General features: G+C 45.7%; 1 protein-coding gene across 1 annotated transcript in view; it reads left to right on the top strand.

The window, feature by feature from the left end:
• Positions 1–24,451, top strand: part of EEFSEC (eukaryotic elongation factor, selenocysteine-tRNA specific) — a 103,512-nt gene extending 79,061 nt beyond the window's left edge. Inside the window, exon 7 of the mRNA XM_065687353.1 lies at positions 23,715–24,451. Within this exon, the coding sequence (XP_065543425.1) occupies positions 23,715–23,899 (185 nt within the window). The 3' untranslated portion in view covers positions 23,900–24,451. The remainder of the gene's footprint in view (positions 1–23,714) is intronic.
• Positions 24,452–24,742: the final 291 nt, after the last annotated feature.

The raw sequence follows: 24,742 nt of genomic DNA, 5'->3' as shown, positions 1-24,742 counted from the left end.
TCTATAATATGAATGCAATATGAAGAACACGGATCTGTTTTCTTTGCAATGAATTGTATTTTCAAGCTAGCGCAATGGTACCACGGGCTGTGCCAGGTACTGCTGCTGGTGGGAGAGGAAGACGACGTCTTCAAGGGCTGGAAATCAGCTAAAGAATGCATGTTCTGTTGACAGGAGCAGGCTCTAGATCATGAGCTGAGGATTTTCTTTTCATGGCTCATTGCAATCCACTGTTCTCACAAGTACCTGCTTAGGAGATGTACAACGATTATAGTCCTGCTGGAGTCCGTGTGGAAACTGCTGCCTGTTTCCCCAATCCTAGTTTTCCTTTGCATTTTCCTTGTTGCTTCCAGTAGCTTGAGGATATAATGCAATTGTAGTTGTGGTTTGTATTTTATTGTCTTGAAATGGTGCACATGCAGAACAAGACTGAGCTACTCAGTGAATTATCAGCATTGTTGTTTTTTACTTTAAGTGGAACTTAAGCTTGGCTTTAGTGACCCATGTTCTGTCTTGAGTTTCTCTTCCTTTTGAAAGTGGTTGGATGTTTTAAGATCCCTTTTCCACTGAAGGGTGAACAGAAATGAAGGATTTGGAGCAAATCCTACAATATGTACGTATCTTTTAATATTTGCCAATTTATTCCAGTAAAAAAGTGACTTAGTTTCTCACAACTGTGAAACCAGAGTAATGTGACTGTTTCTGTCCAGTTGGTCATCATGCATTTCACTAGTGTTTGCTCTTAAATCTGTGACAGGGTTTCAGAGTAAATGTCTGCTGGAGCAAAGGCTGGAAGGATTCTCATTTAGAATTTGCTTCTTAGGCATAGAGTGGTTCGGGTTGGAAAGGACCTTTAGGTCAGTTTCATGTCAACCCCTATGCCATGGGCAGGGATGCCTCACAGTAGACAGTGTTGCCCAAGGCTCTGTCCAGCCTGGCCTTGAACACTGCCAGGGATGGAGATTTCTTATAAGCACGGGGAGGGGGGATAAATCCTTTTTATTTGGCATTTGGAAAAAATTATAGGTAGATTAACACCACATTTTAAACATCTCTTTAATAAAGCTCAGAATCTTACAAGAGAAAATGCTGGTACTCGTAAGGAGACTGGGCTGTGGAGTTCTGCAGTGAGCTTGGTTGAATGACTTAACTCTGACTTTCATAAAGGATGGATTTCTGTTACATGAAGTGGTTGCTTTTAGGATGTTGAGGAGGGAGAGAAACCCTGGGAGCCTGGGGGCATGGTCAGTGTTACTCAGAATCTGAAGTTTCCTGGTTTTGCTTGTGGATGGTTGGGAATCTCCTGCTGGAGACCTGTTGATGCTTTCTGTACTTAAAGCTTTTACTCATGTATTAGATGTGGTTTTGATTTGGGGATACACGTACATATGGATTACACATATAATAAGTGGAAGCATATTACAGATTCCCTGCTGCTTTCAGTGAACCAGGTAGTTGGAATTGGTTTGGGATGGAAAAGACGAGCTGCAAGCAAATTGATGGAGGGTATTTCAGTCCACCCGATTATTTCTAATTGAAGCTGTCTGAGCCCATCTTAATACAATTTAGTTATCGCCAGGCAGAAGGATTTTATTTATGGAATGGGGCCTGTTGGAACTTCCTCCGACCCCGAAGAAGCTGTGAACAGGAGGGAGCTGATCAAGCAGGCATGCCTGGCCCTGCACACGCATTTCTTTAATAAGGCAGGGATTGATGTCTCCTGCAGTTCAGGGGTTAGGTAAACAGCAGTCCCTCGGTTCAAGGCTTTCCATGTTCGGCTGTTTGTTTATACGGATCTCAGAAGGTTAGGTTAGCCTTCCTGCCATCCCAGGGGAGCTTCCCTGACCACGGGATAACCTCCTCTGCTCCAGCGTTGCTCAGGAGGTGTCGCATCCCCTTTGGGAAAGGTATGGGTGAGAGGAGTGTCAGCAGCTCCTACCCAGGGAAGGTGGATGTCACCAGGGCGGTTGGGGCTCTCCTTGCGTTTGGTGTGTGTAACTACTGTGCTCCCGTTCTCAGACTTGGGATTTGCACACACCGATGACTTGAGCGTACAGCCTGGGCTCTGACTGAAGTGTCCCGCATGACTAAATGCACCAGAGCTTTGAGGTTACCCATTTGTGTTTCTGCTGACTTGGCAGTGATGGTCCCTTAAATTGGACAGGATAAACCCTGAACAAATAAGTAGCCACATTAATGACTTTTATTTTACAGCAGTGATAGTTACGTGTTGGACATCATGCTGAGCTCATTTCCATGGCTATCGGGTCGCAGTCCGCCTCCTCCAGAGACGCTGGTGATGGGAAGCATGGAGGGAATGGTGCAAATTCATCTGTGTCTTGCTGCAGTGTAGCTCTGATGAGTGGAGCTGTTCTGGAACTGGAGGATGACTTTGTCCAGGGTTAGAAGCGCTTTATCACGCTTGTGACATGGTATGAAGTTGGCTTAAATCCCAGGATCTGTTGAGTTACTTTTTGCTGATTTGACGTCTGCGATTTGTACTGCATTTTTCTGCAGCACCTCCAGTCCATAGCCATGCAGACCCACACAGATGTTAATAGCTTAGCCACACAGCTGCATCACAGCTCATGGGATATCCTTACAGATGGGGAAACCGAGGCACGAATGTGGGCTGTGAATTGCCGATGGACATTTGAGGGAGCCAAGGTCTTATTGACCCTTCCTGTCTTATAATTCCCAGCATCATGCTGCTTGACCTGCAGCGTCATGGTTTTCTTGGGTTAGGTTTGTACCAGTCCTAGAGCTGCGCAGGAAACCTGAACTTTGCGGGGTGGTCCCGGCTAGGACGGTGCTATTGAAATATCCTGTCTTGTAAAAATCCATATGGGTGGCAGCCAGCTGAAAGGTGAGGTGTGGGGGGGGAGGCCACTTCCCCACCGGTTGAGGTTTCAGAGTGCCAAAATATGAACATCTTGTCGCTTTTAAATAATGTGTGGGGTCTGACTTAAATGTTGGGTTTCGTATTTAATCAGTATTAATATGATAACAGGAATGTGACAACTGAAGCGAACACAAAGAGATTATCTTCTTAGCCAAATGCATCCATTAGCCAGGAAATATAGGTTTCTATTAAATGAAGCAGACAGATGGGCCATTGGAGGTGACTGAGAACAGGAGGGGGAGGGAGCCAAGAGGTGAAAGTTGAGGTTTAGACAATCTCTATAAAAATAAAAACAAACCATCCATCTCGATGGCTGGCGGTTTACCCTCCCGTTGCACTTTAGGGATGCTGCTCCGATTCCTATCGAGAGCATTATGCTGAAACTTAATCTAACAGAGCACTTACTCCTGCCAAGCTCTGGCTCAGCATCTGCAGCACTCCCCCAGAAAGAAGTGTCCAACACGGCTTCAAATACAGGACAGGGTTGTGCCATCTTGGGGAGAAGCGCTGCTTTGAGATCCTGGGAAAGGCAGGTTGGGTCGTGTCCTTCCAAGTCTTTATTTTCCTGCTGGGTTTCCTTTTGTTTTGGGGAAACAAAATCACGTCGCAGCATGTCAGAGCAGTTGTAAAGTAAATTATTCATCTGTGTGTGTGTATGTGTACGAATCCCTCTTTAATAACTGTTGTAACAATGTTTATAGCCAGCGTTTGAAACTGAGATTATAATAGTCTAAATAGTTGTAGATAATGCAGATAACAAGAAGAAAATACATAATTAAAAGAGTTTTACAAGACGGACAATTTGTGGGGATAGATGGAGTAACACAATACATTAAAAGAGAATCTGTAGCAGTGCAAACATACGACACTTGTGACAGGAAACATCTGCTTGGCCAGCCACCCCTGGACCAGCCACGGCTTTCTGCTGCCAGCCTCTGTGTGTGCTCCATTGCATCAGTGAGCATCAGACCCTCGTCCTTAAAAGCGGTGGCTCTGTCACAAGGTTGGGGCATTTTTGTTTCATACAATCACGTGGTGGCTTGGGTTCGAAGGGAACTTAAAGCTCATCCAGTTCCAAGCCCCTGGTGAGAGCCTGGTTGGCTGGAGCCAGTTCTTCGTTGGTCACTGGCTCTTATCTTCCATCCCATTCTAATTCTGCTGCCTATAATTATTTCTCCCTCCTGGATTTTAAGGAAGGTGCCAAGCTTTGTGTGGAGTTTTAGACTGTGTGATGGAAGAGAGATAGGGGAAAAAATGTGTGGCAGGAGGGAGAAGCAGCATCCCTCTTCTGTCTGACATCTCCAGGCTTCAGAGTTTCATAAATTACTTTTATGTCCTTTCACTTAAATTCACTGTCTTTGCATTACTTCAGCTTGATTTTCCTCTTGAGCTTTATGTATTCATAAAAGTGGGATGCGCAGAAGTCTACTTTGGTCTCTTGTCCCTTTACGCTTGGCCTGCTGTCCAGTTCTGTAAGCCAGTGTCAAACTAACCGTGACTGGCTCACTTGAGGAGCATGAACCATGTGTTTTTACAACCTCTGGATCTAAGATGCTTTTAGAAATAGAACTCTAAAACCAGATTGGGTTTGTCTTTCCCTGTGGTGCCCCTTATTTATGCATACTGGCTTGTCTTCCCCTTCCCCAGCAGGTGATAGCTAACCGGGAGGGGAATACGATCATGGAGAAGATGGGTAGAGGCAGGCGATGGCTCAGCTGTGCCCTGGCCCCAGTGGCGATGGGACAGAGTGGGATGTGTGCTTAGGGGGATGCAGGAGGCATGGAGCCGTTTGTCAGGCTGCTTGGGAGCCTGACCCACAGCCCTGCTTCCCTGCCTGTGTTGTTTTTCAGGAGGCTGGGAGGTGACCGAGCGGCTGGCCCCTCGATGGGGCACTTTAAAACAGTCATAAAGCTTTTATGGGGCTGCCACCCTTGCAGAGAAGTAGGTTCTGAGTTTATGGGCTTATTTTAAGGGTTGAAGCTTAAAGCAGCTTTTGCAGCCCTGGCTGTCCCCAGAAGAGCCTTTTGGCAAACCTCTGGAGGCTGCCATGCTTTTCTAGGTCTTTGGAGTTGTTTCTTTGCTAAATTATTATGCTCTTGCCTCCTCCCAGTTTTGTATGCCTAAATGGGGCCGAGTGTTAAATGAGGCTTTACTCTTCCCCCAGCCTTGCCAAGGGCTAAAAGCTGATCCAGTGCATGTATTTGGTCATCCTGAAAGGACAAAGCTTGCGGTAGTTATCAACTTATTTCCTTTATCAAACTGGGGCTAAGGCCTGGTTTTTGTGTCTTAATTTTAGGTTGGGTTTAAAGGTTCTCATGAAGGACTGTAGAAGTAGCAAAGATAAAGTGGGAGCTTCAGGATGACAGAAGAGACCAGAATAAACTCTTAACTCGCCGTGCAGGGTTGCTTGGTCCCAGAGTTAGAAAAAACCACCCTGCTTGCTTTATTTTGGGTGAGGTTGTTAAATCTGCCATAGTTGGGGAACTCCCTTTTCCAGACCAGGCACGGTTCAATGCATTTGCTGGTTTGGTTGGGTGTTTTCTTTTTTTCTCCTAAAAATAGAGCTTATCTATTTTGGTACAAAACAATACTTTGACTTTTGTTTCTCTATTTCCATGACTTCTATGTCAGCACATCTTGGGACTTGCCCTAAAAATGGAGCTGATGTAACAGTCGTGCCTTTCTGGACGTCCAGATCGTCACTGGTCAGAACCATCTAGTTTGTTGCTTTGAAGAGGAAACTACTTCTGCAGGTCTGCTCTTCTGCAAATGCTGCACTGATAATTAGAGAGAAAAACATAGGAACGACAATATATTCAATGTAAGAATGGATTCAAACAGCTCAGATGTTAAATAACACCACAATCTGCCTGTCTCGGTACAAGGCGAGGGCATGGTGTTGTGCAGGAATCTGTTGGCAATGTGCACATCAAGAGTTAATGCTGCTTAAGGGATGTCATTTGCCTTCAGCTTGAGTCTTCTTGCTGGTATATGGGTGGGCAAGCGCTGTGGTTCTGCTGGGAAAGTATGAACTGCAGACAATGAATTCATGCTCCGGGAGCAGAAATAGTGACACAAGGAGCAAATACAGCTTTAGGGGAAAAAATACTCTTCAGTTTTGGTGTAGAATAATTAGCCTTCTGTGGGAGGCACGGGGAGCATAGGAAAAGCCCAGGAGCTGCTCCGTTGCCTGTGATTTGACTTGAAGTTTATGACCCTGAGTAATGTGCCTGCTCAGCCGCACTCAACAAAAGCCTATTTGATGAAATGTTAAAGCCATGAATTATATCGCTGCAAAAAGCCTGGTTTAAAATTTGTAAAATCAGAAATAAATCAAGATCTTCAATGCTCGGTGGAGCTGTTTAAACATGAAATTAAGAGGAACAGGCGGCTTTAACACTCTGTAAACTTAAATACTACAGAGCTTTGCTTCAGATTAAGAAAGGGCTCTGCTATGTCAGGGTACTGTAGAGAGAACTGTAGCGTTACAACATGAGGTTAGTAAGTGGGGAGGCTGAGACAGAGCTGAAATAATGTTGTGATCTGATGGAAGTCAAACAAGCAAAACTAGGCTGGGTTTGGTAACTTCCATCTCACGTGCCTATTCATTAGGGCTATAATAACTAGAGAGCAAGTTGTACCGCAGCTTTAGAGCACCTCCCGTATGAAGAGAGGCTGAGGAAGTTGGGGCTGTTCAGCCTGAAGAAGAGAAGGCTGCATGGAGACCCCATAGCAGCCTTCCAGTACCTGAAGGGGGCTATAGGGATGCTGGGGAGGGACTCTTCATCAGGGACTGTAGTGACAGGACAAGGGGTAACGGGTTCAAACTGAAACAGGGGAAGTTTAGATTGGATCTAAGGAGGAAATTCTTTACTGTGAGGGTGGTGAGGCACTGGAATGGGTTGCCCAGGGAAGCTGTGAATGCTCCATCCCTGGCAGTGTTCAAGGCCAGGTTGGATGAAGCCTTGGGTGGGATGGTTTAGTGTGAGGTGTCCCTGCCCATGGCAGGGGGTTGGAACTGGATGATCTTGAGGTCCTTTCCAACCCACCCTATTCTATGATTCTATAAGGCAGGTTTTGTTCCTCTGTTATCACTGGTGAATGAGCAAGAGCTATTGGTTCAATTGTGTTCTCACTTCAACCATTGAATCTCTTGAGTTACTCCCAATTTATGCTTATAGACCAGGTAGGATCCAGTTTACGTGTGACAGAGTAAGTGTGCTGGTATCCCTTCAGTAGAGCTGTCAGCCCGGGGCTTGTGTGGCCCTGCAGAGCCTGTTCTGTCTGTGACTGCTTGGTGAGTTCCCTTTTATTTGTCTGCTGTAGCAATACATGGGAATTATTATTTACTATTGTTTGCTCTTTTTTGAGTAGTTGGGTACTGCTGTGTTGAAACAGAAATGGGAAGCGTTCCCTTCGTTATGATACTGCATGGCAGCGCAAGTACGCTTTTTGTTTTCTTGGAGGGCTTTTACCCTTATTTCCCACCTTTTAGGGGATCAGACCTGATGCTAAAGCAACGTCTGAAACATTTCCATTGAAACCTGGGGGTTTCCCTGGAAAGCTGGGTGGGTTTTCAGGTCCCAGGGAAGTCTGAAGTGCACAGTGCCTCTGAACATTAACTTTTCCCTTTGTCCCTGGAACTTTTGAAGAGAGACTTGTGGGTTTTGGCCTTGGTCAAGTGGTCTGGTCTCCACAGCCTCCCTGTCTGGAGTGCCTTTGTGCTGCTTGTTCCCCTGGGGCACCATCTCACGTTGTAATTCTCAGTTTCGGTTGCCGATGTATGGGCTTCTCTGTTAAAGAACTTTCATTTCCTCAGCCATTAGGACTACGTGCTTCACTCGATTTGTGTTGCATGCAAAGTCTTTGCCCCCCGTTGTGTTTGGAACTGGTTTGTAACGGCATTACTGTTGTGTAGTTCCGACCGAACGCTACGACTTCAACAACCACCAAGTGCTTGTTCTGTTTGAAAAGTTGGGTTCTCCACTGCCCATGAACTGTTTATCCTCTCTGCATGATGGGTCTTACCGTTTAAATAAAACAAGCCCTATTTCATCCGTGAAGAGCACTTAGTGCTGTGAACACAAGTGAAGAGCTTCTGTAAACAGTTGCTTCAAGATCTCAAAATAGCACCAGTGCTGAGGACACTATTGCACTCGCCTCTACCATCGCATTTCCCTGGATTAATGAGCTGCTGTTCCTTATCTCACGATAGTGACTGTCTGAATGCTCAAATCCCATCACAAATGTGCTATAAATTCACAACCTTAGATCTCTCTTGAAATCCCAGTGAAGATGTTCTGCCATGCATCCGATGTGCCAAGGAGCGTATCTGCAGAGAGCAAAGCTCACCTGATAGGCACCGACTTCCCTGTGTCTGAGCTGCACGATGAGAAATGGTTGAAAACTACATCCTTTGTGTCAGGAGCAGGGATTTCTGCCTGCAGTTGTGGAGTATTTCAAGCAAGTATGAACATGTCAGATGGAGAATACATGAATTCATCCGAGCCGTGACTGTCCCATCAGTCTGTGACTATGCTTTTGCATTGATGCTCCTAAACTCACTGTGCTTGGAGGTTCCCAGCATCCTCCTGCTCTCTAGTCTTCCTGCTTCCTCTTTAACTTGCTGCATCTGTGATGAAAAGTGCTATACATGTGAAGAGAATTCTGTGGCTGTTGAACCTATTACTCAGGTTTACCTGTGATAGGGATGCACTAATCTGCTCAAGCTTGCAGATTTGGTAGTTGTACTTCCTAGGACGTGTGTTGAATCTGTTCCATCTAAATAGGTACTACTGCAGTTAAATTATTTTGTTAATCTGCCCTTTTGTGAAATTATACCCCCAAATTCCAGAACCTGAGTGTATTTTGCAATGCGGGCTGGCCGGGTTGGATCGGGAAGTCTGACCCCTCGTGCGCGCCGCTCCAGCGCGTACTGGGTAATGCTTTGGTGTTTAAAATACGCAGGATGCTCTTGGGTGCAAAGCCTTAGATGTGCACCGGGCGCGCTGTGGCTGCACATCCGTGTGTGTGTGTGTGGTGGGATGCGCGCTCTCCTATGCGCACCCGCACGCTGAACCTTGGCAGGTCAAACAGGGAGGATAAACTTTTGAACCCAGCTGCTTCCAAATTAAGGACATGTGCAGGGACCACCAAAGCTGGGGTTACCGGGTGCCACCCCCATGCTGTGCTGCAGCAGGCTCCTTGTTCCTCCCTTGGAGCCTGGAGGAGGATGCCCTGAAGCCACACTGTTCTCCGTGCCCTTTCCTTGTCACCAGGAAGGACAAGCAGCCGTCTGGTGACTTCTCCCTTCGTTATGGAAATGGGACTGATACAGTAATCAGGATGCTACATATGGAGCTTTTTAAATTACTGCTCTTCAGTCTTTTGTTAGCCTTCATTATTCCCAGAGATTTTTTTTTTTCCAAGTCGTAAAAAATGACATTTTTAATATGCAGAATTAAAAAAAGGCAGTATGAAGAATACGTTTTTGTCAATAAGCTTTTACCTTTTAAACCAGTTATCTTAGTTTCTGCTCTAGGTATTTTAATTGAAGATTAACTGCTGTTAAAGAGTATACAAATTTAGGTAGTGTCTATTTGGAGTAGTAAAATAGGACTGAATAAAAGGTGGGAGCAGAGTGGCCTGTCCATTGTAATTTTAGATTGCAGAGCACAAACTACCCTTCGTTAGAAGCCAGCGCAGAGACAGAGGCTCTTCCAATGTTAGGGTTATTTTTATCCTCCCTTATTTCCCCAGTGAAGTTCACTACAAGTATCTCAAGGTGCAAGTGGAGCAGGTTTCATCCCAGCATTTGCCTTGTTTCTGCTGTCTTTTTTAAATAGAAAGTTGCTCAGTCAAAGCCGATGCATGTAAATAGGAAATGAAATCCGAACATTAAGTGCTATGTGCTTCTTGCTTCTGACTTACTGCAGAACTGATCTGGATGACCTCTTTGCTTGGTATCTCTTAGCCCAGAACAGGGCAGAAGATGGGTTTGTTTCTGCCTGCACACTGATAGTTTTTCTTGCACCTAGAGCCAAACTTGGGCACCACACAGGTTATCTGAAGGATGCGCATTTAAGACACGGAGGCTGGTCTTGTTTGAGAGGGGAGTTTAAGATGCTGCCTCATCCTGACCACCCCCATGTTCCTTGGGCAAACACCCCGATTTCTTTCTGAAGAGTTAGGCTCTTCTCTTCCCAGGGTATCCCATATTTCTTCCAGAGGATAAGAGGACAGCTTTCCTGAGGAAAACCTTGTTAAGACTTACTGTTTAAACTTAGGTGGAAGGGCAGATTTGGTTAAGACTCAGGTTTTTCTTCCTTGGAATTGCTACTAGAGCTTGAGTTTTAGCAGCTTAAGTGCTAATATAAACCTACTGTAGGTCCATCAGCTCATGAGCTGTGTGTGAAACACTCGCTTTAGTGAGCTCCCTCGTCAGCGTGCAGGATGAGGGAATGCTGCTGCTGCTCCCAATTGGATCTGTGAGGACTGGAATAGCTGGCAAGGCGAGGGGTGGCATGTTAACCTGCGTGGGGATGTGCTTCCTCACTAGACAGCTTCCTTGTGTGTTACCCACAGTAGCTGCGGGGCTCTTAGGTCTTTAAGGGGAGAATGTGACAATACTGTGTTGGGCTGCAGAATTCCCCTTCCTCCAGTGTCTGCTGGTAAGGAAGGATCCTGGGTAAGATAGGACTTCAGGCTTGGCTTAATGTGGGGTGATAGTCTCTATGTTACTAGCTTTCTGCTGGCAAAATGGTTATGGGCTAGGGCTGCGTTCTTCATCCGTGATACTTTCCCACTCCTTGCTTTTCCTTGGGTTTTGGGGTTTTTTTGGTTGTTGGTGTATTTTCTCTCCTCCTCATGGGGAGGGAGGGTTTGAACCACAGATTTGCCATGATTCTGCTGCAAAATGAGGAACAGCTGCTGGAATTGTAAATGCCTTCTTGGTTCCCATCACAGAACCTGCAGTTGATCAGCTCTGCCCTGAGCAATAACTGCAGACATCAAGACCACTGAGGCTAAGTCGGCAGTAAGGGTGGAGGGAATTAAAACCCTGAGGCAGGGGTCTAAATAGAGAACACAGGCGCAGATGGGTGTTGGAGGGGATGCTCTGTTTCCTTTTATTGGATGTCTTTTAGATGCTGTGAAGTGCAGAGTTGACTGGAGCAGAGTCATAATGGGAGGAAGATGGAGAAGAGGTTTCGGAGCAAATGCAATCTCAGTGTGCATTTGTCTTGTCTTTGTTTTCCCCGCCTTCAAAAATCCAGTGTTGTTGCAAAACTCAGTGGGCAAAAGATAATCCAGGCTTTGGTAGGGTCACTCACAAGTCATTTATGTTGTTGATAGGCTAAACTACGTTGCTGTGTTGTCTTTGAGTAAGGATATCCTAAACAGTGATGTGTTAGTACAAGGCAAATGTTTAACAGTTATTTGTCAAGAAAAATAAATGTCGAGCGGTGCGAACTCCTGCTCCTGCAAGGGACTGTACTAGAACCCAAACCTAATGAAATCAGCAGTCATCACACGCGATGCTGCCTTTGTGGTTTTGGTAATGGGGCTCATTTATTGTGGACTTGTTTGTGTGTTTTGGCTGGTCGTATTCCGTCTGCTCTAATCTAATTCTCCTCTCCTTCAGCGCTGCCTTGTACTGCGCTCCCTAGAAACACCAAATGCAGCGGTGCGGGTTGGGTTTTGTGCAGCGCGAATCAAAGTGAGTTGGTGGGTTGGAAATGTGCAGTGGCTCTTCAGTGCAGGTCACCAGTGCTTGGAGCTGCATTGGGTGTTGTGACCCCCTGAAATACCAGTCGGGAATCTTTTCCCTCTCGCTGCTGGGTTTGGACCCGGACACTCAAGCAGGTTGGCATTGGCAGTGGGAATTTGGGGAGGTTGCTGTAATTTGTTCTTTTCCAGCCGGCATCAGGATGCTTGTTGTTAACTTCTGCATCTGAGGTTTGTGACCTGCCTGCATCCTGTTCCTAAACAACAGCAGCACCTGGGAGTTCCGGAAGGATGAAGAGAAATCTTTTGAGGATGGCTCGGGACAGCTGATCTGCTTCTGCCCTAAAAGTGATCTGCTCCCCGTGGCAGGACAAAGGCTATACCTGCCTTCTCTGGTATTTGACTTGCACAGGCTTTAGAGCAGGCTGTGCCCCAGGAAGAGTGGGATGAGGAAGGAAACCCAGCCCTTGGGTGCTTGCCTAGAAAAATGGAAGTATCGCTGTGCCATGGAGAGAGGTGTTAACTGTTAGTGTCTGCTGGGTCTGTGTTGCTGTATCTCTGCTCCTTGTCCTATCTCATTTAAAGGCTGGTTTAGCGTACCTGCCTCTTTATAACCACATCACTGCTTGGCTGGGGTTGATGTTGCTGTTGTGGTGATGTATTTGGAGGCCAAGCACTATAATTATTAGAAAATATTTACTTTGGATTTCAAGGTTTATTTCTGGTCTTGGTAATTACTGAGAAAAAGCATGAAAAGATTGAAGTGAAAGTCCTGATATCAAGAAAGGGGAATATAACAAAGTTACGCCTTTAAAAATAACGCTGACATTGATTTAAAGTGTTTTTATTTGGAGGGTGGGCTGATGACTTTGCATTTTTTAAATGAATGATACTGAAGCAGCCTGCAGGAAGGGGCCTATTCTGCAAGTCTATCCCAGTGTCCAAAATCACTGCCTAATTTGTAATAGTAATAGTTCAGTAATACAATGGGAATCAGTTACGGCTCGACAGTATTCAAGCAGCGTGTGCTGAATGGGGAAAGCAGAGTGTCTTAATTAAAAGAAATGCAGGAAACTTCGTTATTGGAAAGTATTTTTTACTGCTGGAGGATTTGCGGGTGACTAAGACATGTATATGCTTGAGGTTTTTATTTTATAAATACGAACCAGATAGATGGCCTCATCCTTTGGCTTCTTGACTCCGTTTGCTTGGATGGAATTTTTCAACATTTAAAACAAATTAAAATTCATGAATCATTTCTGCTTAAAGGCACAAGCTTTTACAGATTCCGCAGTTAAGGCTTGTAACTGGTTGCATGCAGCCGTACTGGTGTGGATATATGTAGGTTTTGTATTGGCTCCCGTAAAGAAAGCTTGATGAAAGTTTTAACAGGTGGGATACAATGGGGGTTACCTGTTGGAAGATGATTGTTGAGCTTGGACAACTGTCCAGGTTGGCATTGCTTTGTCTTTCTGTGCTGCAAAAGCAGGGTTAGTTTGTAGGACACATGCAAAGAAAACGCGATGCTGTGGCAGAGGGACAGCACTGGCTTTAACCTGCCCGAGGGGAGACTGAGATGAGCTCTTAGGCTCTTCCCTGTGAGGGTGCTGAGGCGCTGGCACAGGGTGCCCAGAGAAGCTGTGGCTGCCCCATCCCTGGCAGTGCTCAAGGCCAGGTTGGACACAGGGGCTTGGAGCAAGCTGCTCCAGTGGAAGGGGTCCCTGCCTGTGGCATTGGATGAGCTTTAAGGTCCCTTCCAACTTAAACCAGTCTGGGGTTCAATGAAATCCACTGTGGAACCGTGAAGCTGGAGATCTGTTTTAGGGAGGAAGTATATGAATAATAAGGGAGAAAGAACTGGCAAGCGTTTGAATTTGTCGTGGTAAAACAAAATCATACAAATTCCCAGCATCCTTTTTTTTTCTTGTAGGAAGCCATAGAGAAGGAGTTTATAGGTTGCTAAAAGACTGAAAACTTCTTAGTAACCCACCGTTCTCATACTGTTTATTCTCCTCCACCTCCCACAACATTTTATTTTCCTTGCAATAATTAGTTTGAACTTTCATCTGTTTCTGTGGATCAAGTCATTTTCATACAACTTCAGGATTTTTTTTATACGCTTTAAATCTTTCTTCCCAATAATGTTGGAGGGGTTTTTTATAACAAAAAAAAAAAGCAGCCATGAATACATTATAATTTCAATTTTCATGGTGTGTGAAAGATTTCTGCACTAGGTCTTTATTGTTTTTGAAGAATTCATCACCCTCGTTAAGAAGCTTAATATAAATTAAAGAAGGTATTAAGGAACATTAAGACATCAAAATGTGGAGCGTTCTTTTTCCCTTCGATTGCTCCAAATGCAAACAAGTTGAATAAAATGCAATCAAAGGGCCTGTTTGGAGAACATTGAGTGGCTTTACAGCTGTGCTGGAGAGAACCTCTGGTAAGAGCATAATTCAAATAAAAAGGCCTTTCTTTCCTCCTCCTAATTCTCTTTGTTGTGGTGACAACAGAGTACAAGCCCGATAAAAATTTAATCACCTTATCTTTTTAAAGCAAATTGCATATTTGTTTACACACAATATACATAACATAAAAAAGCAAAAGCTGTTCCCAACCCCCTCCCCTCCTAATCGCATTAAAGAAGTTGAGGAAGAAAAATGGAAATGTTTTATACTTGATGCTGAAGTCCCATTGTTCGGGACTGCTTTATAAAGGCAGCCCAAGGGGAAGATGAATATCACCAAACTTCAGCTCCGGTCCAGCAGATGCCTGGGATACGTCAGTGGAGCTGGTCCAGCTTAACCGGCTGCTGCGGTGCCTGCTCCGTGTCAGGAGAGGCTGGGAGATGGGGAATTGCAGACCAGCCTGTGGATCTAAAGCTTTGATTGGAGGCTGCTTTGTAATGAGCTGCCTTTGATTCGGTGTCACATCCCCTCACCGGACCTTTCCCGTGCTGTGTGCTTCTGAAAGGCTGCGTGTCAGGGCTGGTTTGTTGTTCATAGAACCATAGAATAGTGTGGGTTGGAAAGGACCTCAAGATCATCCAGTTCCAACCCCCCTGCCATGGGCAGGGACACCTCACACTAAACCATCCCACCCAAGGCTTCATCCAACCTGGCCTTGAACACTGCCAGGGATGGAGCATTCGCAGCTTCCCCGGGCAACCCATTCCAGTGCCTCATCACACTTACTAAAGAACTTCCTCCTTATATCCAATCTAAACTTCCCCTGTTTCAGTTTGAACCCGTTACCCCTTGTCCTGTCACTACAGTCCCTGATGAAGAGTCCCTCCCCAGCATCCCTATAGCCCCCTTCAGATCCTAGAAGGCTGCTATGAGGTCTCCATGCTGCCTTCCTCACGAGGCTGATGAAGTTCTAGTCCCTTGTGCTGCACTCAAAATGTTTTCAGTTGTTTCTCCTGCACCTTGGTGCACAGAGCAAGGGTTGTGTTCGTTTATTTATTTACCATTTATTTAACCTGGGGTGCTGACAGAAACAGTCACAAGTATTTTCTGGTCCAGCTGCTGAGTGTCCCTGGGCTGAGAACTTTCTCTCTGGGTATGAATTTAGTCCCAACAAGATACTCTATGGGTTGAAAATGATCATAGCTCCTGTGCTTAGTGGTTCCTTGATCTATTTGCACACCCGTACCTGGACTCTTGTGACATCGGTATGGTTTTATTCCACTTGAGGATTTAACCAGCAAGGAGTTACCTTGCCAGTAACACTTGTGAAGATCTGTCCTGTGTCGTAGGCTCTCCCAAGCTTTACTCATTGTGTTTATGTCTGCATATTTCTGTCCTTCTCTCCCTTCCTGGGAGAGTACTTCTGAGAGGTCCAGTGACAATAGCTGTGATTTTGAGACACTGTTCTTTGTTTTGAATGGTCTTGGTTCACAATGACCTGCTTGTAGTTTTTCTATTATTGAACTGGAACAAAAGCCTGTCTGCATTCCCAGGCCTCCAACTACTTTGCATTTATATTTGTATTAGTAATTTGATGTCCGTATTAGTCCCATTATCTTTCACAGTTGCCCCTGTTGTGTATTGGGCATGTTCCTTGCCCTCAGTTTTTGCTTCAGGGAGTTTGAGGAACGCCCAGACTTAGAAGGGCAGCATCAGGATGAGGGTTGCCTCTCCCTGGAGTACGAGTATAGAGCTTGGACATGATCTTCAGGACTGCATGAACTTTTGAGTGGCCATCAAGTGAAAACAGAGTTTATGAATAGTTGCTGTGTGATATATCAGCATAGTTGCAGCCTTGCTAATGCACTGAAAGCACGTATATAGCCTGTGCAGGAAATAGTTGGAAAATCCTTTAGGCTAACGGGACAGTGTTGGATTTGAGACCAAAAGGATTTCCTTGGTGGCTGTTTTGGCACTCTGCAAGTTGATCCAGTTTATTGTCTGTACTCTAAGTTTGCGTAGCCTAGAGCTAGTAATCATGATGCACTGGAGCGTCCCGTGTAACTGGTACTGGAGCCACTCTCTGGCATATAGAAACGAAACTTAGCATAGAGCATTCGAGTCATAGTTATGTTCTGGGAATGCAAAGCATGAAGTGAGATGCCCTGGGAGGGATTAGCCAGCAAATGGTTGTGGCACACAACATAACAGCCCCTGGAGTGTGTTGGCCTATAAGGCAGGGTCAGGTTTGGTACTCTCAACCTCTTCCTGTTGAAGTGTGGCCAACTAGCCAAGAGATTAAGATCTTGAGTGTGTCACTCTGCTTCAGAGCCGGTTGGGGTCTTTCTTAGGGCTAAGGGGATGTTGGGTTAAGGAGTGTTTTGGAAAACCCGCTGTGGGAACTGCAGACACCGGTTTGAAATGTGCATGGGCTCGTGTAGACTCAACGGGTGGACTTCAGTAGTGAGATGGTTGGAGAGCAATGGTGCGATGTGTGGTGGGGATTTGTCAAGTGCAGAGCTTATCCTGCTGCATGGCTTCGGACAACCGGTTCAGTTGCATCTGGTGTTTGATTATTACGCTTTAATTTTGCCCACAAAAAGTAAAAGTGTGGTTATGTAAATTTGGGAAATTGGGTCATATATCCTGATCGTCTGCTGGAAACTGAGAAGCGTAAAACTGAATGAATGGCACACGCTCAATACAGTGTGGTTTGCCGGGTGTCCTTGGTGTAGGTGACAAGTTCAGGACTAAGAGAGGGGAGGGAAGGGGCCGGCAGGGCACATACAGGGAAGTAGAGCATCAGTAACTGATAGACGTGGGGTGGTACTGGAATCTGTGCTCCGTTTAGCAATATGAACAATATCAGACTGAAAATCAAGACGCTGACTTCATGCAGAGGGTATGGCAGACTAATTAAAGAAAAAAATGTGTACCACTTGAGCCTATAAAACTCTTCCTGACCTTGAGAAAACTCCCAGAGAGCTGTGGGAAACTCCGCTCTGTCCCCTCTGAACCTTTTTGTGTTGTTATTTAAATATAGTAACTGCTTTTTTAATTAAAAAGAAAAATTAGATGGCATTTCAAATTGTGTCCATGGTGCCTTGGGGACCTATTACAGTACAAATTACCCCACACTATTTAGTGAGGGCTTGTTTACTATTGTGTGAGGCGAGGGTTTCCAGTGTAAGGATGCAGGACGAGAAGGGCCCTTCTTTGAAAGTCTGGCTGTGCACATGAAAGTGACGCCAGCAATTGGAAGCAATTTGTGGAATTGTTTGATTATATTAATTATGGCACCAGCAAACAGTGCTTGGGAAACAGTTTTGTTTTCTTGCATTCTTTCTTGATTGCTTGCAGCAAAAGCCAAGATACAAAATGTGCCTTTAAGGCCCGCCGGAGAGCGCAGTCAAGCCATTGTGTGGAGTTGGCACTGAGCTCCAAAGGGTCGTGTCCGGCGCAATGTGAGAGTTTTCCAAATACAGCTTTGGCCTGAACTTCACCTAGGTCAACCTCTTGAATTAAAACAGCTTCTGTCTTCCTCATCAAGGAAGATTAGCTCTTTCCCTGCTAAGCAGGAGCCCATAATGAAATACATGTTATTTCCCATAGTACCACCTCTTAAAATAACGTCTCTCAGTCCAAAAGCCTGTATAAACTTAACAAATTGATATACAAGACTCAGTTCAGTTCACCACTAAACTGCAGCCTTCTCTGATGTGGTACGGGGCAGCTGTTCCCCAATTTACTTGAAGATGTTTCAGTAGTTAAGGATATCCAAACAGTCTACCAAGCTGAGATTGCAGGAATAGCTGTGCTATGCAGGCTGGCTGTCACAGCGGTGTTCGGTCAGCGCATGGGGCAGTCTGCTTGTGCTCACATGGGCTGCAGAATGGGTTTTTTCTTGTCTTTGTCATCAAACAGTCAATTATGGATGCTTTGCACAGGTCCCGGGTACCACGCTGAGGCTTCAGTGTAATTCTCATTTGGCAGGATGGAGTCTGCTTTCCCATCTCCTTGGAGGTTGGTTGCTCGCCCTTGGCCAGCTTCCTGCTGTGGTCCGATTGATGGTCGCGAGCCAAGCAAGGTGCTAACTGCAGGTCTTGTACAGCCGGAAGAGAAAACTGAATCCACTCTGGAGTTCGAGACTAGCAAGAATATTTACGAGAGCTGATGAGAGATGTGGGGAAAGGTGGGAATCCAAAATAGAATTATTGCAGAATCGTGAAGGGTAAACTCGTTGCCTGATCTGTGGAAGTAATTGAAGCTCAAATGCTGAGCTCCTGAGGGTGGCAAGGGAAGGAGCATCCCTTGTTTCTTGAGTGACTTTCTGGCCAACCGCTACATTGAAATTGTCTAGGTAATCATGTTATGCTTGTTACCACAGTGGTGAAGAACACCTAGAAGCAGAGTGGATTGGCTCCTGTAGGAGCACTGCACTTAAATCTGTTGGCTGGAAAGGTTCGTAGGTGTTGGCACTCTGATCCTGATGTTAGGTGAAGAATTCCTACCCGATCCTGGGCAGTAGTTAGCTCAGGATGCAGTTTTCATCCCTGCTCATTCTGAAGCACCATGTATTAATGACAGGTAGATGGGATGCCAAGTCAGACAGGACATGCAGGCTCTAGATGACTGGTCGTCCAGTCTGCTACCTGTGGTGTGGCATAGCTGATGCTCCTGTTACAGTGTTCATGGGCAGAGTAACACAGCACATCTGTTCTTGGAAGGCTTCCCAAGGGGTCGTTCTTCTGATTAGCTCAGGAGGGGTTTTGCTGGAATATTGAAGGATAAAAATGCCTGCCTTGGATAAAATCTGAAGGTAGGAATTTGGGTATCTGTAGCAGGAGAAGAGAAACAGAGGCTCTGCCTAATAACATCATGTAAAGAGTTCAAGGATGTTCTGTTTCCTATTGCTCTTGTCCTTTCTGTGTGGCTGTAGAGAGACCTGTAGCAGGAGGGGCTGGGAAAATTGATCCTCTGCTTTTTGGGATGCTTCTGCTTTTTGTTTGGATCAAAATTCCAGGGCGTTACTTGAGGGACAATAGCATGAGCTTTTCATGGCTTTAGAGCACAGATTAATGACAACTTTATTGTAGAACTCCTGACACATGTTCTGGGAGTAAGTGGAGAACAAGTGTGTGCCTGTTGGTGTACTGGGGGATCACTGGTGGTGATCTTCATCGTGCTGGAAACTAGTGGCACTGGCTTTTGTGTTCTCTGTTAGCAGAAGAGTTGATGCAGTCTGTGCTCCTTAAATGTGTAATTGGGGCTCAGCCTCTGAGGGTTCAGTTTAAGGAAATCCCGAAACTGTGAAAACCAGCTGTTAGGAATGATCCGTTGTGAGCAGGGATTATCCCAACCCTTTGCCTCTTTCAGGTTTTGCTTGCTCTTTTATTTCCTTCCCTCAGGAAGAAAGAAAATGTTTGTCTATGGTATTTGAAGGTTACGTTTCCCTTGGTTAAAAATTGTTTCCAACATCAAATGTGTGATGTTAACTTGCTCTCTTATGTTCAGTTTTTATCATTTGAATGTTGATAGGAAACACGATTGCAGGTAGGTGAGTCTTCTGCCTGCCCTGTTCAAAGGAAGTAGAGACTGAGCTGAGCTCTTAGGCAGAAGCTCTTCCCTGGGAGGGTGCTGAGGCGCTGGCACAGGGTGCCCAGAGAAGCTGTGGCTGCCCCATCCCTGGCAGTGCTCAAGGCCAGGTTGGACACAGGGGCTTGGAGCAAGCTGCTCCAGTGGAAGGGGTCCCTGCCCGGGGCAGGGGTTGGGGCTGGAGGAGCTTTAAGGTCCCTTCCACCCAAACCTGAATCAAAACCTGAATCAAATCTCCTCAATCAGGAGGGGCCTGACATCTTTTAACATGATTTTTTTGTTCTCATTAACAATTAGTGCTGTAAGAAATCTGTGCAATCATCCACACCGATGCCTTCCTCCTCCTCAGTGCTGGCTGGGGTGGGTACTGGTAGGGTTTCTTTACAAGTGTCCATAGGAAAAGGGAGTTGTTGTTGTTCAGCAGAGTGCATTACTCCTGTTGGCTGTGCTGGAAAGCCTGCCCTGCACCTCTGTTATTCCACCTGCTTTCAATGATGCGTTTATCGCTTGCTCAGAAGTTACTCCTGTCCCTGGCTGGGCTGTGAGGAGATACTGGGTTATCTTCCTTCACATCTACCTGCGTCTGCCTTGAAAATCTTCCATGCAAACACAGCGGTTCGTTAGCTTTGAAGGAGACAGAAATATCCCTGTCTGTTCCCATAGAAATATTGAAGAGATCTGTGGAACTAGGAAATAGAACTATGGAGATGGGAAGTCTCATGAATGAAGTTGAAAAGGAGAGAGGGAGAGAAAATTCCTGAAAGGCAGGATATCAAGTGGAATTGGGAGTTATGGAAGAAGCAGCTGGACTGTAGGAGAGAAAAGCAGAGACCAGCCTGTATTTATACACAAGGAGGGGTCCAGGATTCTGCAGTGTGATGTTTCCATAGGAAGTTATTGAAATCTCTGCTTTTCTATGCAGATTTCTTGTGTGTGAAACTCGAGGATGCAATGCATTGAACTGTTCAAGATACTGCAGATCCCCAAGAAGCTAGTTCCTATTTGTGAAAATGGTGTAAAAAATTACTGCTTTTGTCCTTTATTTTGTGTGTGTGAAACTGTTCCTAAACTTGGGAATTCTTTTTTCCTGCTGAGGAATTTGAATTCATTTGAATTTGAAAATTCACTTTGGGATTGTTGGGGGTTTTTTTGCATTTATAAATGGCTCCGTTTGGACAAAATCCTTGAGGCCACGCTGAGACAAAGGATATTCTGTTAAGAGCCTGTATTCTTATTTGCTAATTATTAACAGTAGTTGAGCAGAATGGATTAAGCTATTTTACAGCTAGGTTTTCACATCTAGCGTGGGTTAGTTGATGCTACAAGTACATTGGCATAAGCCCTGGCTGGGCACTGCTTGCTACAGACATGGGTATGACGGGTGGGAATGAATTTGTTAAGCTTTGAGATATCATGTGCCTCTGAGGACTGCCCGTTAATAATACTAATGTATAGGTATTTTCCACTGCTGTATGCAAGGCGTATCTTGGAACTTTGAAGCTAAAGTCTTTTTTTAACACACAGACCTTTTCAATTTATTCCATTAGCAACTTGGCAAAATAAAGTAATTGTCCAACAGAGGAAGACGAAAAAAATTCTATTAACATTTGCTACAAATCCAAGTAGTACAGGCAGCACTTAATTAATGGAACAGATTTCTCACTATGTGTTCAAGCTAGCACAGCCATTGTTCAGGAGAGATTAGACCCTTAATGTAAGTTAAACTAGACCTCCATCTAAAAATATCTGTCATTTCAGCTATTAAGGGTCTGATGTCTTCTTTGGTGACAGATCTATTTCCCTTCATTTCCTTGGGTTTGTACAATGTGAAGTCTGCCTTGTGTGTAACGCGAGACACCCGTGGAGGGATGAAACCCGCGGGTCCCTGGTCCCTCTGCTGCTCCCGGTCACGGAGCCTCTCCAGCCCTCAGACCGCCCGGCACCGGGGCTGGGAACAGAAAACGCTGTTTGGTGGGGCCGGTGCCAGTGCTGAGTCTGCTTGCAGAATGAGGGCAGTGGATCTGATGCAGTGATTCCACTGGAGCAGCTTGCTCCAAGCCCCTGTGTCCAACCTGGCCTTGAGCACTGCCAGGGATGGGGCAGCCACAGCTTCTCTGGGCACCCTGTGCCAGCGCCTCAGCACCCTCACAGGGAAGAGCTTCTGCCTAAGAGCTCATCTCAGCCTCCCCTCGGGCAGGTTCAAGCCATTCCCCTTGGCCTGGCCCTACAGGCCCTTGTCCCAAGCCCCTCTCCAGGTTTCCTGCAGCCCCTTTAGGCACTGGAGCTGCTCTCAGGTCTCCCCTTCAGGAGCCTTCTCTTCTCCAGGCTGCCCCAGCCCAGCTCTCTCAGCCTGTCAGATCTTGCAGAACACTACAAGACAAAGTTGGTTGTGCTTGATGCTGGATTTCTGCAGCATTAGCTTAGACTGTGATTTATTTAGTTATGCAAAAGCTTTTGCCTTTCTCTTCTCGTGCTCTTTATTTTCCACAAATCAAGACCCCGGGATCTCTCCACACCTCCTGTGGCTGCTCTGCAGCGTTAGGGCTGGTTTGAAACCTCTGGTTATGAAACAGCAAATTGGCATTTCCTGGGGTTGCTTCAGCACTTCCCTGTTTCCTCCCTCCCCTCCACAGTGAACACTGCCTGGAAGGATTTGCTGCCTGGTGCAGGAGGATGGAAATCTGGGCTCTGGGGCTGTGGCTCCGAGATCACCTGCAGGTGCCCCTGGATGGGGCTGGGCTGGAGCAAAGCCCCTGTGCCTGCAGACCTCCTGTCTCCAGCAAATCATAAGCATCTCGATCTTTTTGTCAGGCTGCGATACGAGAATCCACGGCCGCATTTCAGTATGAGGGGAGAGAAGCTGATGAAGTGTTTGAGATAAGGTTATGTGACACCGCAGGTTAGAAATACCTGAACTGAATTTGGCCAAATGCCTGAAAACCGCCTCGCGGTGTATTCCCGTGGTGCTGGATGAGCTCCCAAGGAGTCGCCTAACTTCTGCTTTGAGAAAACAGTTCCTCAGGAGTGGTCTTTTAGGAGCTGCATCTCTCCTGGCTTGCAGCGTTTGTTTGGGCTTTCCTATCTTGCATTTCTCAGCCCAAATGCCACCAGTGTGTTGAGTTAAAAGACATTATCAAAGTGTAAGAAACCCTGGATATTTAGGAAGGGGAGCACAAGCATTCTTGATTGGCACTGATGTTTGGAGGAAGACTTAAGTCAGATCCCTAGAATCTTACGCAGGTTGATTCTGGTTCCCCTAAGCAGTGACAGGGAAGCTTTTAACAGCAAATAGTTTATTTTAAGGAACAAAATAACCTCCAAACACACACAAATCTGTATAGTGTGTTAAAACTGAAGCAGTGGGCTTCTGATGGGGAATACACTATGGAAATTCAGGAACCTTTGGACTCTTAGGACTCTATAGTTTTAGTATTTGACCCCTTGGTTTCATCCCTGACTTATTTTTTATGAATATTCTTAGTGATGAGAAGGAACTTTTGAGAGATGTGTGTAAATATTAGGAAGGGTCTGCTAGTGAAAGGGTTAGACCAGGCAAGCTGCTCTGGCTTGTTTAAATTTGGCCTGTATTTAACACTTTAAAAGCTGTAGAAGGATACAGCCAGGATACTGCTCTGGATTTGGGGCGTCCCTTTTGTGAACTATAGTGGAATGGTTCGGGTACCTTAAAGCTCCTCCAGCTCCAACCCCTGCCCCGGGCAGGGACCCCTTCCACTAGAGCAGGGTGCTCCAACCCCTGTGTCCAACCTGGCCTTGAGCACTGCCAGGGATGGGGCAGCCACAGCTTCTCTGGGCACCCTGTGCCAGCGCCTCAGCACCCTCCCAGGGAAGAGCTTCTGCCTCAGAGCTCAGCTCAGTCTCCCTAATAACTATGTTCGAAGGCTTCTGATTTTTCATGCGAGTTCCCGTGTTCCACAAGTGTGTGCAGAAATGTGACTTTCCTAATGCACACTCAAGTTCTTGTTTCTCTTGGTTGACTTCAGAAGCCGACTTGCCTGTTCCTTTTCCCAGTTACACTGAAATGTGGCGTTGAGTGAGTTTGTCGTGTGTGTCCTTGTGTTTTACAGACGGGCTGAAGCCAGAAACCAAGACTCTTCTTACCACTGCCTCCAAGAAGAAATCTAAGGCAGGGAAGGGGGATGCAACCAAAGAGGACGAAAGCAGCAAGAATGACTCGGTCCAACCCGTTACCATCTCTCTTCTGTTTAAAAGATACGTCTTTGACACGCAAAAGAAGATGATTCAGTCCTGAGAAAGCAAGAGCAGCCTCTGGTCACATGTGAAAGATCGGACTCTGCAGTGAATCTCAGGTGGAATGTTTGTCTTGTCGCTTCTTCGCGGGCAGATCTGAGTGTGTGCCCCCTCCGAAACCCCTGCGGTCTGCTTCTGTTCTGTTAGAACCTACTCGTTCTGTCACCTCTGCCAGGTGAATCTGTAACAGGCTCTCAGAGCGCTCCCTGCCAGCTGAGCAGGACTGGGGCTCTGTGTTCTGATGGCGGTGTTTTACGGAGGACTGATTGGAAGCTTCTCTTGATTCAAAAGTTTGCCACCGATATTAATCTAAACCTGCTGGAGATGTGAATTTCATGGGACCTGCAAAGCAAAGCTGATGGTTGTAGCTTTCCTTCCCCGAGCAAAGCGGGACACAGAAAGCACTCGATAGAGTAGGTGAAACGTAAAGTGGATGTTTCACGGTCCTTCGGCTGCAGCTGTGTAAGATGCTATCTTGAGAGATGGTATGGATGTGTTTAATAAATGATTTATATCTCAATGTTTTTCATATTAAACAACACAATGTATGCAACCAAGAGTCTTAATTGTTCTTGTTGCTGTTCCAAAGGTTCAGAACTGATCTCCGGTGACATTTTATGTAGCTTTTCTGAATTTCCTGCCTGTTCTGCAGTGAATCCTGTTCCAGAAGTGTTTTCTTTTTTTTTTTTTTTTTTTTGGTATTTTTGTAACCAAAATCTGTTGTGTGTGAAAGAAAAAGTTGCCTCTGGAAATAGTCAAGGGCTTTATTTCATTAAAACAATGAGAGAAGATTGCAGCATAAGCCTTGTAAAATGAGTATCTCCGAGATGCTTTAGAAACTATT

The sequence above is a fragment of the Lathamus discolor genome, chromosome 7, assembly GCF_037157495.1.
Source record: "Lathamus discolor isolate bLatDis1 chromosome 7, bLatDis1.hap1, whole genome shotgun sequence".
Lineage (NCBI taxonomy): Eukaryota > Metazoa > Chordata > Aves > Psittaciformes > Psittacidae > Lathamus > Lathamus discolor.
Note: the sequence above shows the minus strand (reverse complement) of the source record. Positions and strands in the feature narration are given on the sequence as shown.